Source organism: Stegodyphus dumicola, chromosome 12 (assembly GCF_044657685.1).
Source record: "Stegodyphus dumicola isolate Sdum_Otavi_A_Nest chromosome 12, ASM4465768v1".
In the NCBI taxonomy this organism is placed as follows: Eukaryota; Metazoa; Arthropoda; class Arachnida; order Araneae; family Eresidae; genus Stegodyphus; species Stegodyphus dumicola.
In genome coordinates this window covers 59,534,541-59,547,745 of record NC_140779.1, presented here as the reverse complement: position 1 = coordinate 59,547,745, position 13,205 = coordinate 59,534,541, and the positions used below count along the sequence as shown (strand labels likewise).

General features: G+C 36.7%; 1 protein-coding gene across 2 annotated transcripts in view; it reads left to right on the top strand.

Annotated features, from left to right (window-relative positions):
* The window catches only part of LOC118194064 (cell adhesion molecule Dscam1-like), a 572,732-nt gene that overhangs the window by 493,924 nt on the left and 65,603 nt on the right, over positions 1-13,205 (top strand). For both annotated transcript variants that reach the window (XR_015044453.1, XM_085827755.1), the window contains exons 13-14: positions 623-771; positions 3,107-3,238. Coding sequence is in view for 1 of the 2 variants with exons in the window: in XM_085827755.1 (XP_085683881.1) it covers positions 623-771; positions 3,107-3,238 (281 nt within the window). In the remaining variant the exon portion in view is untranslated. The remainder of the gene's footprint in view (positions 1-622; positions 772-3,106; positions 3,239-13,205) is intronic.

The following is a 13,205-nucleotide window of genomic DNA, read 5'->3' as shown; positions in this document are numbered from 1 at the left end:
GAAGATTCCACATTCAAGTACGCGCGTTGCTTTACCTTCCCTGGCTGCCCTTGTTTAACAAATGGAGTTAATGACTTTTATGTCTTAAAACTATGACAATAATCACCAGCGTATGAACGTTCCCTTACAGGCAATAAGACATTCCGATCATTAACAAAGTTGCTGCATGTTCGTTGCGTTAAAATAATATTGTGTTGATTTCCGAAGTAAAATTGAACCGTTTTCGTACTTTTCATTGTGGTGAATGTTTCCATCATAAAATCTCTATAAACTGTAGCCAATACTGGAATATTGACTATAGTAACAGGAAAATTGGAAAATACGATACAATGAAAAAGATCATAAAGTTAGCTTAAATTATGACGCTAAACAATAAAAGCATTACTTAAACATACACTAATCAATACTTAAAATACAACGCTAATTATGGGTTATCATATATTGTCTAAAAAAAAAGAAGCATTTTTATAAACAGATTTTTATCCTTTTCCTTTTATATTTTTCTAATTCACTTTTGTCCATCCTGCAATTTCTTTACTTCATCAATTTTAAATAGACTTAAATCGTTGTTTTGAGAACTGAACAAGTTTAATCAGATTTAATTTTATTCAATTCTCTTTAGGTATACTTTCGAGGAACGTGTCTTCTTAGAAGGTACTGAAGCTACTTTTACAATAACGTCAACTAGTCGAAAAGATTCAGCTTTATTTACATGTATAGCTCATAACGCTTATGGGAAGGACGACACCAACTTTCAAATCGTTGTTCACGGTATGAAATAGTTATTTAATTAAATACATGAATATACTTAATTACAATTACGATTTTATGAAGCATAAAAGCATTTAATTTGGATGAAATTTAATTATGGTTTGCTCAAGGATGTAACTTAAAGTATAATTAATTTGTGATTGTAATTGATTTGAATGAATGCTACACTGACATTTTTAATAAAGTATTTCAAAGCAGCATTAACGAATATGAATTATAATCAATTTAAAATTTAAATTGCAATCAAATTTATTAACTTTGATAATTTCGGTAATTACGTTTTCAGCAGAAAAAAGCTGAATGCAAAACTTCAGATAATTTGTATTATTATATTATTTAAAGTTATTTTTTTTTAAGATATGTTAAAGTTCTTGCATTTCTCCCAACTTTTTTTATCGTATATGATAGTAACTTCGTTCTTTCTATTAAATGCAATAATATACGCTTAAACTTGTATATTCAGAGAATTTCTTTAATAGCAGAAATGCATATTGATGAGAGCAAACTCATATTGCCTTTATAAAAAAGTGCTGTTTTTAATACAGAATTAAGAAACAAAAACATTTCTGTGAATAGGGAAATAGATTAATAAAGCTACAAAACTTAGCAAAATCTCCGAGACCGAAAAACAGTTCTTATTGCTGTTCTTATTGACAAAACTTTCTGTGGAGTTTTTGATTCAGTGAATGGATTATAATCTCGGAAGTTGTGAAGAAATATCTTAATGTATTTATGATTCAAAGTTTGAATATATATCACACTTAACTGTACAGATAAAATATTTAAAAAAGCAACTAAAGTAAGGAGTTATGCACTAGTTGCACTAAACATAAAAGTAATTTAAGGCTAAGTGATACAGGAAAGAATTACATACCATAGCTCTTGTTATAACATTAACAACCATTGCAGTATTGTTGCAATTAACAATCAAGATTTCCTTAATGATATAATCATGTTTTTCCTAAATTTAATGGAAAATTATTCAAAATTATATACTGTCAAATATTCTAAGGAAAACAAGAATCTTAATCATCACTTAATCGACATTTTTCTGCTTTTTTCAGGCAAAATATGCCTCGACAGTTAAGCAAATCTTGTCGTTAATTTATTAATAGCAACAATCTCCGTTTACAGTTGTTTGATCTATACACTGTGTCTATAAAAGTTCTTATTCTGCTTTTATTTTCTAAACCATTAATCGTAGACGAGTAAATCCCCCTGCAAAAAAGTTTCAAAACGCAAAGTTATTTTGGGCATTTTTAAATTTAAAAAAATCAGTTTTGTAGAAATTCCTAAATCTAGCATTTTGTACATTCCTCGGTCTGTATATTTATATTTAGGAAAATGCTATACTCATTATAAAAGGCGCAGTACAGAAATGTAGACAAAAATTGATGAAGATATTTAGTTTTAAATTGGGACTTCATCTGAAGAACGAAGTATTTGCATTTGTGCTTAATTAACAATAAAATATCTATTTAGAAAAAGATTTTTAATGTTAATTAATTCATTGAAGAGCCTATCTATGCATATTATCTTGAAAAGTAGCCATAAATACAATTTGCTTCTTATGAAAATTCTTAATCCCGGAATCTTACAGAATTCCTGCGCTAAAAAACCTTGGAGGGTTTCAGTATCGCCATATTCCTAACTCATAAATTAAAAACTTCCTAAATTAAAAAATGAAGATATTTCTAATTTAATTTATTTTTTGTATGATTTTAAGATTAGGTTTCTAAAGTAATAAAACTGCATGAGAATATTAATAATGCATTTCTAACATTTCAAAATGTCAAATTATTTATATGAAACTTCTTTCGGCATATCAATTGTAACAAAATTATAAATTAAAACATGTAACATAGTAGTAAATCGTAAAGTAATATTTCTGAATGTTATTTGAAGGAAAAAAATCAGCCTCGAATTATTTTAATTTATTCATTAACCGTCCACTTAAGGCAAATAGAAAATAACGTGAGAAGTCATAAATATCGCAATTTCTTTAAAATTTTCCTGAGGATAAAAATATGGACCGGCAAACCGCATAAAAAGTTAGATTTTGCAATTTGTCCAAAATTAATTTTTAACTTATAAATTGCCAGAACATGAATATTTGCATTATTTAAAAAATTTTTGTAACTCGAAGTGTATGTCTACGACCAATGATTGTAAAAATAAAGTCAAAGTAAGAAATTTTGAGGATATGCTGCATATTCAAGTGCATACATTGTCTGAATTCTGCATTGACTATGATGTATTTTGTTTTATATGTGTGTGTTTCAAAGTTGTAATGACCAATTCCGTGATAATATTTTTTCTTTCTGTTTTCCCAAAGAACCGCCTGATAAACCACCTTCCGTAGACGTTACGAATAAAGGAAGCCGATCACTATCAGTTACATGGTCAGTCCCGTATAGTGGTAACAGACCAATTACTAAATATGTACTAGAGTATAAAACTTTAGAAGGTAAGTAGGTACTAGATTAATAAAAATAAATGTGCATTTCTGTTGTCTATTTATATGAAACTATTTTTCTAGTCAAATGTCTTGCAAATAAATTTTTACATACATTTCATAGAATTATGAATGTCTGATTGTATATTACGTTAAATGGAACGGCATGTTATCTATCGCCAAGGGAAAGACTTTGTCAATGTTAAACTATATAGTGCAACAAACTCATAAGGAACAATGTTTGTGGCATATTTACAAAGTTATATTACCATTTAAATGTACTGAATAATGATATTGCTAGTATAAACTTTATTTAAAATTTGTTAGTAATATAAATTGTCTTTAAAAAAGGTGCTTTAGCTAAGCTTCCTGAAAAATTACTGCAATAAATGGACAATAATCATTTCTCATTCACAAAACTAGCAGTTCGGCAGCAATGCGAATACTAGAGTTTGGAAGCATTGCGAATTCGGTAGTTGCAATTCGAGTTCAGTAGTTCAGGTTCAGTAGTTGAACCTAAGCTGGAGTTCCTAATAAAGACACTTTCAAATTCTCTCGTAAGCTTTTGATTTCAAGCAAGTGAAATTTAAGCTTTCAAGCTTAAAATCAAGAATCGAGTTTTCTTACTGTGTTGGAAGTATGAAGTATATTGAAATCTGATCAAATATTTTTCAGAGAAAATGGGCTTATTTTCTTTCCTTTCGTCGTCTCTACAACACCCTGTCCACTGGGTAAGATGCTCATCTGCCTCCGAGTTGCTTCTCCTGTAGTTCAAATGATAAAAATAACTGAAGAATAATAAAAGCAACACTCAGATCGCAATTGACGGACTTAACATAGTCCGCTGGAGTCACTATTAACATTTAACTAATGGAAGTGATTCGTCAGATTACGAAACATGTGATCAAAGAATGAAATATAGTGCATACATAAAGATTTTAAACTGTGCCCCAACTCTCCGCATTTTGGATCTAGTATTTCTAGCCGGAACGTACTTTAGCCATAAATATGATAGATCTTTTATGTACCTGAATCTGAATTCGTTTGCAAAAATTTCTTTTGATCTCTAAAATTTTATTTTAATGATAAGTAAGTCTGGAATCGATTCTGCCATCTGAATGCATAATTGTCTTTCCTGGCCAACAAATCTTTCGCCGGATGTTGAAATTCTTAAGTAAAGAAAAGCTCCGCTATGTCAATAGTTTATTCTCAAAAAGTTTGGAGAACTTATGAGAGCAGGCGAATTTTTTACTCCCAAAAGTACTACAAGTGATCGCCTGGGTCCACATCCAACGCTAGTGATTTCTTGCGGAAAAGAACCCCAGAAGATGTTTTGAAACCATGTAAAACCAAATAAATTGGACGAAATTTGCCCTTGTACAAAACCTTACATTTATTCAGCTATTAGATCAATCTTCGGCTTCTTATTCTTAGCTTTCAGATCAATCTTCGGATTCGGAAAAATTTTTTACCCTGTCACTTGCTGCTTGACACCAAGTTAAATTATATTAGCAAGGTATCGTGGTAAAACGTGTTGGGCTAAAATCTCTTTTATACATATATATTGTTACGAATTTGGTATTTAAAAAGCTAATGTTAGTTCAATTATAAATTAAATGGTTTTATTTCTCGCGCAGTGCAGCGCGTGACGAATATTAAAAGAAAGCTAAGCCGGAAAAATTAAAAATACAAGAGCGCGTGCGTTAAATAAATAAATATCTCTTTTTGATTTCGAGAAAGTGCTGGAAAATTCTAGCGCGTGATTTTAAAATCTTATAAAAGGAGGAAAACATCTCAGTTTGTAGTACTTGGTAAATTTATTGTTGTTTAGAAAACTGCTCTTGTTGATTGTAGCGAATTCGCGGATTAGCGTTCTTTAGCTGTTTTGAATTACGTTCTAATGGACATTTGAGTAGTTAAAAGATAACTACTGCGAGATATTGTAATACTGCATGATAATTTGAGAAAATTTAAGCATTTTTGTTGTGATAATAATAAATTTTTGTTCATTTTTCATGGGACTTGTGCATTCATTTAGTAACGGATCCGTACGCACGCGACAATTTTTGGTGTCAGGAATGGGGTTTGAATGCCAGTAACAAGAGCGATGGAAGAGCAGTTAAGGCAATTGATAACAGCCTTTGCCTCGTTTAAAGAAGGAATGAAAGAAGAGATGAAATCAAGCCAAGGAAAGATGGAAGGGGCCGTCAACTCCGTTAAGGAAGAAATGAAATTGGGCCAGGAATCCGTTAAGGAAGAGATGAAATCTCTTAAAAATGAGATGAAAGCAGGTCAGGACGAAATAAAAAGAGAAATTACCTGCGTAATAGAAAATAAATTTGAGGCTATGGAAGGCAGAATAGACGCGGTTGAAACTAAAGTTGGACAAATAGAAGAAAGAGTTTCTTCGGTAAAAGAACAAGTAGAAGAAAGAATTTCTTCTGTAAAGGAACATATAGAAGAGAGAGTTTCTGCCGTCGAACAACAAATTGATGATAGGATTTCTGCTGCCGTCGCCAAAGAAGTTGACAGCCTAAAGAAGTGCATAGCGACGGTAGGAAACAATTCTGAAAGTTTCAAATTTTTATCGATGCCTGCTCGTTCCGTTCTGAAACTATCTACATATGATGGGAAGACCTCCTGGCAGGTGTATAGGACACAATTTTCTATCGTTGCGGATGCGAATGGATGGGATTCCCAAGCTAAGGCCTGTCATCTCGCCGCTTCTCTGAGAGCAGATGCAGCGGATATCCTGCAGACGCTTCCCGAAAATCAAAGGCTAGATTTCGAAGCTCTATCCGGCGCTTTGGAGCTGCGCTTCGGCGAGAAATGTTTAAAAGACTACAGCAGGCTCCAATTAAAATCTCGTCAACAGAAGCTCACCGAAACGCTTCAGGAGCTCGCCACGGATGTTGAAAGGCTGTCACATCTCGCCTTTTCGGAGTGCCCGATAGAAACAAGGGAAATCCTGTCCCTGCAATATTTCATCGATGGCATCCGAGACCCTGAAATACAGAAAGCACTGCGAATGGCGGATGTTAAAGATCTGAAAAGCGCTTTAGTGTATGCCATGAAATTTGAGGCAGCCCAGCAAGCCACCCGTCGAGACCGCCATCCAGTCAGAGCTGCTCAAGTCCAGGAGCCAGGGGATCAAGTCACTGCTCGTCTAGACGATTTAACTAGACAACTGAACGCCTTGAGACAGAATATTGGTGACAAGAAACCGACCGTAAAGTGCTGGAACTGCGGTGCTGAAGGACACATCCGACGAAACTGCAGAACACCCCAGGGCACGGATGCTAAGACCGCTCATAACAAACAGCAGGGAAACTAATTAGTGGCCATCTCGTGGGGCGGAGGTTGCCAGATCATGAAAAGCCCCAGTTTAAAGCGCTTCAGATTTCTGCAGTGAGAGGCGGCAGTAATGGACTTTTCATAATAGGACATATTAATGGAGTTCCCTGCAATATGACGATAGATACAGGAGCCAACGTTACCATCATCCGAAAAGATTTGGCTCAACAACTGGGAAGCAAACTTATCTGGACGCCGCCCTGCGTTACTCTCCAGACTGTGTCCGGTGAGAAGATCGACATCGACGGAAAAGTAAATGTTAACATCACGTTTGGAAGTGCCGCTTACCATCACACGGCATATGTAGCAGAGATCACTGATTCTTGCATACTCGGATTGGACTTTCTAAGGAAATACAATTTTTCCTTGGACTTTAAAAATAACGAATTGCATTCTACATCTGAGGACATAGCGTTATTTGGAGTCAATGATGAAGTTAAATCTGTCCATAAAATCATAGCACAAGACAATATCACAATACCGGCAAGAACAGAAATTTTACTTCCTGGATCCATAGCTGAAAACAGAAATTTCCGCTACGACATCATAGAATATCCCAATAACTGTAATAGCCCAAATGGAGTACTATTAGCCTCAACACTCGTCGACCTATCCAGAACGGTTATCCCGCTGAGAGTCGCCAATGTAATTGAGAAGGGGAGAATTATTAAGAAAGGTGAAGTGGTTGCAGCATGTACTCCAGTAACCACCGTTGAAAGAAAGAGTAACATCCAAGAATCCGTGTCCTCAGAGAGAATTACATCGGAGTTATTGCAGAATGCGCAATTAAACGATAAAGAGAATGCTGCCGATCGCGTCATTAAAGATCTTCAAGTTGTTTTCTCCTGCTCGTCTTCTGACGTGGGTCGAACTAGTTTGACACAACATAGAATAGATACCGGCGATCATCCCCCGATCAAGCAACATCCAAGACGTCTACCGTTTGCTAAACAGGAAGAGGTGCGAACACTGTTAAAAGATATGGAAGAAAGCGATGTCATCGAGCCTTCAGTAAGTCCATGGGCATCTCCCATCGTCCTAATCAGAAAGAAAGACGGCTCAACAAGATTTTGCGTCGACTATCGCCGATTGAATGAGGTTACGAAGAAAGACAGTTACCCTCTTCCTAGAATTGATGACATTCTAGACACTCTTTCTGGCAGCAAGTGGTTCTCAACACTTGATTTAAAGAGTGGGTATTGGCAGGTAGAAATCCATCCTGAAGACCGAGAAAAGACGGCATTTACTACGGGACAAGGGCTTTGGCAATTCAAGGTGATGCCGTTTGGACTGTGTAATGCGCCGGCAACATTCGAACGTCTTATGGAAACTGTTTTGAAAGGCCTTTCCTACGAAGCCTGCCTCATATACCTGGACGACATCATCATCGTCGGAAAGAGTTTTGAAGAACATTTAGAAAATCTTAGGAAGGTGCTTCAGAAACTGAAAGAAGCCAAACTGAAGCTGAGTCCCGCTAAATGCAAATTGTTCCGAAAGGAAGTGACTTACCTGGGACATGTTATCTCTGTAGAAGGTGTGCGCACGGATCCTGAAAAGGTATCAGCCGTTAAATCCTGGAAACGTCCCGAAAATGTCCATCAGCTGAGAAGCTTCCTAGGGCTTTGCACCTACTATAGGAAATTCGTGAAGGACTTTTGTTCCATCGCAAGACCCCTACACAAGCTGACAGAGAGCAACCAAAAGTTCTTGTGGACAAAAGAATGCGAGGATGCATTTAACAACTTAAAGGAGGCTTTAACATCTGCTCCAATCCTGACGTATCCTCAGCTTGACCGACCATTTATTCTCGACACCGACGCGAGTAATGAAAGTGTTGGTGCTGTTTTGTCCCAAGAAATAGACGGCCAAGAACGTGTAGTGGCATACTGGAGCAAGTGCCTGTCTAAACCGGAGAGGAATTATTGTGTCACCAGGAAAGAGTTGCTTGCCATAGTCAAAGCTATAGAACAGTTCCATCACTATCTATACGGCAGAAAATTCCTGCTCCGCACCGATCATGCATCATTGACCTGGCTTTTAAATTTCAAGAATCCTGAGGGTCAAATAGCCAGGTGGATACAGAGACTCCAAGAATATGACATCACTATCCGTCATCGTAAGGGATCATCACACGGAAACGCCGATGCCCTGTCTAGAAGACCTTGCCCAGAAAGCTGCCGATATTGTTCCAGGGTGGAAGCGAAATACGAGCTGCTGACTCCGGTCGCAAGACAAATTACAACATCAACATCGGCTGATCGAGAACCGTGGAGTGATGGTGAAGTCAGGAAAGACCAGCTGGAAGACCGCGACATTAAACCCATAATTGATTTAATGGAGTCATCAAACAGAAAACCTACCTGGCAGGACATTTCTATCTGTAGTCCTACAACCAAACAATATTGGGCACTCTGGGATTCACTTCACATTCGAAACGGCGTCTTATACCGGAAATTCGAATCGGATGATGGGAAGACGTTCCGATGGCAGCTGATACTTCCAAGATCCCGCATTCCTGATGTCCTTAAAGAACTACATAACAGCCCTACGGGAGGTCACTTTGGAATAATGAAGACCTTACAGAGAGTTCGTGAGCGCTTTTACTGGAATAATGCAAAGGATGACGTGCAAAAGTGGTGCCGATTTTGCGATGCCTGTGCAGGTCGGAAAGGACCAAAGAGACGCAGCCGAGGCAAGCTGCAACGTTACAACGTAGGGGCGCCTTGTGAACGTATCGCCTTTGACATCCTGGGACCTCTGCCACGAACTGCTGATGGCAACAAATACATACTCGTTGTCGTTGATTACTTCACCAAGTGGCCTGAAGCTCATCCTATTCCTGATCAAGAGGCTGTCACAGTAACTGAGGTAATGATACAGCACTGGATTTCCAGGTTCGGAGTGCCTCTTCAGTTACATTCCGATCAGGGAAGGAATTTTGCCTCGGCAGTAATCAAAGAACTATGCAAACTACTCGGCATTGACAAAACTCAAACGACGCCATTGCATCCCCAGTCGGACGGCATGGTAGAGAGGTTCAATCGAACCATCCTTAATAACCTCTCATTAGTGGTTTCCAGAAACCAACAGGACTGGGACAAGAAATTACCACTCTTTTTACTGGCTTACCGCAGTCTGTCCACGATACTACCGGCTATTCTCCATCACAGATGCTCTTCGGTCGTGACCTTCGTCTGCCTTGTGATCTATTGTTTGGCCGCCCTCCGGATGCTCCTTCATCGTCTGAGGGATATATTCAAGATCTCCAGGCCCGGTTTGAAGTGATGCACAACTTTGCACGAGAGCGAGTCAACTTGGCGACGGAGAAGATGAAGACCCGCTACGACACAAGAGCTACTGAACATCAGTTCCACGAAGGAGACAAGGTGTGGTTGTGGAATCCGACTCGACGGAAAGGACTTCGTCCGAAATTACAGTCACCTTGGGATGGCCCGTATACAGTTCTAAAAAGGCTGAATGATGTCGTGGTTCGGATTCGTAAGTCTTCGAACTCTAAACCTAAAGTCGTTCATTACGACAGGTTAGCTCATTACTATGGCCATAGTACGTAATGTAAATAATTGTAAATAGTATAAGACCATGGTCCTTTTTGTTTTCAAATGTGTATTTGATTTGATTTGTATTTAGTATTTGATTTGTATTTGATAGCATTTGATTTGTTTAAGTTAGTTATTGCATTTATTGTTCATGTTGTTTGATATTGTAATGTAATGTTTATGCCTCAGTTGCATTTATGCCACAGTTGTAAGTTTAGCTTCCTGTCCAGGGATTGTACTGCCCGGGACGTGCAGTCCTTGGGAAGGGGGCAGTGTTACGAATTTGGTATTTAAAAAGCTAATGTTAGTTCAATTATAAATTAAATGGTTTTATTTCTCGCGCAGTGCAGCGCGTGACGAATATTAAAAGAAAGCTAAGCCGGAAAAATTAAAAATACAAGAGCGCGTGCGTTAAATAAATAAATATCTCTTTTTGATTTCGAGAAAGTGCTGGAAAATTCTAGCGCGTGATTTTAAAATCTTATAAAAGGAGGAAAACATCTCAGTTTGTAGTAGTTGCTTAGTTTGTTGTTGTTTAGAAAACTACTGTTGTTGATTGTAGCGAATTCGCCGATTAGCGTTCTTTAGCTGCTTTGAATTACGTTCTAATGGACATTTGAGAGTTAAAAGATAACTACTGTGAGATATTGTAATACTGCATGATAATTTGAGAAAATGTAAGCATTTTTGTTGTGATAATAATAAATTTTTGTTCATTTTTCATGGGACTTGTGCATTCATTTAGTAACGGATCCGTACGCACGCAACAATATAAAATACCTATATATAAAATGTTAAAACATCCATACATCTTATATTGTTTCTAGTATTCGCTATAATCTCATTAGTGAAGCTTCAATAGTTTATCTTTTTTTTTATTTGTGTGCTGGTATACGAATGATCATCTATTCTAGAACGGTATATTATACTGTACATTCAGAATTTAAATTCAGCCGGAGACCGGCTAAGCTATTTTCTTAATTTTTTAAAGAAACTGTAATTCTAGCCGGAGTCCAAAGAAGGCAGGATCCGGTATTTGTTATTTTACTATTTAAATTATCAATATTTTGCTATTTTATTTATTTATTTTTGTTTCTCTTTTCTGATGGCCTTCCATGGAGGTATGGAACTTCTTATCATATAAATTAAGCCCTGCATGCATATCAGGCAGTCATTTGATCGAAGGTTTAATCATAAACCTCACTCAATGATACTCATTCCAAATTACCGGTCAGCAGTTAATGTGAAGAGATTTAGAGGATTTTGGATTACGAAGCATAACGGGATTCGAACTTGGATCTTCCAAACTCTATTAGAACATACTAACCAGTTATATCCGGAGTGCACGCACGAGTAAATGTGATAATCCCTAATAATTTTGTTCCATTTAGATGGCAACATCGGACAGCCCGCTACGCAGTTAATCAAAATCTGGAAGGTTAAGAATAATTGTCCACAGCATTTGATTTCGTTTACTCCTGAAGAGACTTGCCAGATTTTTCGAAGCTAGGAAACGGAATAATTTTAAAGTGCCATCTATAGAATTTCAACCACGGACCTTATAATGTTAGCTAATCGACTTACACCATGACAACGTATACTCAAAGGAATGTGATAATTTCTTACATTTTCCTCCCATTTAAAGGGCTTCGTACCACTTTTTAGTGCATCGCCTATCACATTTTAGTTTGGGTGCTACTGTAGAAATCATTAGGATTTTCAGAGTATGAAACTTGAAAACTGAACTGTGTCTTCACCATAATTCAAACCATACATCTGTCTTGTTAGATAAATGTACTAAACACTTACACTACAAAAGCACACACAGGGGATATAACAGTTCTTATTACTAATTAAAATAAATAGTGACAGCTATAATTCCGAAAATGAGATGACAGAATAATAAACAGCCTTACTAGATAGTCATAAGTTATATGCTGCTGCGACAATTAATTACTGATATCACTTTTAATCATCTCAAAAATGGAATATTTAGCATTCACACAAATCAATAATTCGTCCCTTCGCGAAGTTTCAAACTTGATAACAAATACGGATTTATATAGTCTAGGCAAAATTGTCCTTCAGAAACAGATGCTTGAACGCGAATTAAAATTGTTCGGTTGCAATACGTCGAATATTGGTCACACTCTGCACCATTTTAACGGCATCATGCTTCTCTGTGTAAATATTCCAATCCTGGAAATATTTAATTACACATTAGAATTTCCACCCAATTACATTACAATTTTCCACTCAATTAATTTTTGTTTGCAACAAAACGTATGACGTATTTCAGATCTCTCCAGTATTAAGTACATTTTTAATTATAGTGAAACCTCGTTCACGAATAGTTTGTTTTACGAACCGATTATCTGAACAAGAAACGCCTCGGTTGACAAAAGGTATCTCAAGTTACGAACACTCAAGTCGGCAACTTATAATTTTCAGCAGCGTTTTTAGGTAATTTATATTTCATAATTAACCCTTAGGGACTTCTAAAAATATTATTTTAATATTTTCTTTTGCTTAGCGCTCATCAACAAAGCCTGGCAGCAAGTGACTTACAGGCCCATGAATTCGGTATGGAAGAAATTATGGTTAGACTGGGTTGCAAGCAAAGACTTTAAGCGCTGTGACTTAGGACTTCTTTTGTTATGTATGATATCGTGGATCTAGGCAAAACCTTTGGCTAGGAAGTTAACAATGAAGCCGTACAGAAGTTACAAGGGGAACATAAAAAATTAGCTCAACGAGAAAGTATTACAAATTCAGAAGCGGCAACAAAAGACAATTGGGAAAGAAACGTCTTAAAAAGAAGAGTAAGAAAAAGCCATCCTACCTTTCTCTGATCCACGAAACTCGTGCAAAAAATGGCAAGATGTAAAGTTTTCATATATCGATATCGCCCCGATAAAGCAGTAGCAAGCTAGAGCACAAACATTTTCAGTGGCAGTGTCATACCTCCCTTTAGAAATTTTTAAAACACAGGCAACAGCAATTTTGAGTGAAACGAACGCCCCGTGACTTCACTTCGGAGTCAAATGGCATTTGAAGACAAAAAGACG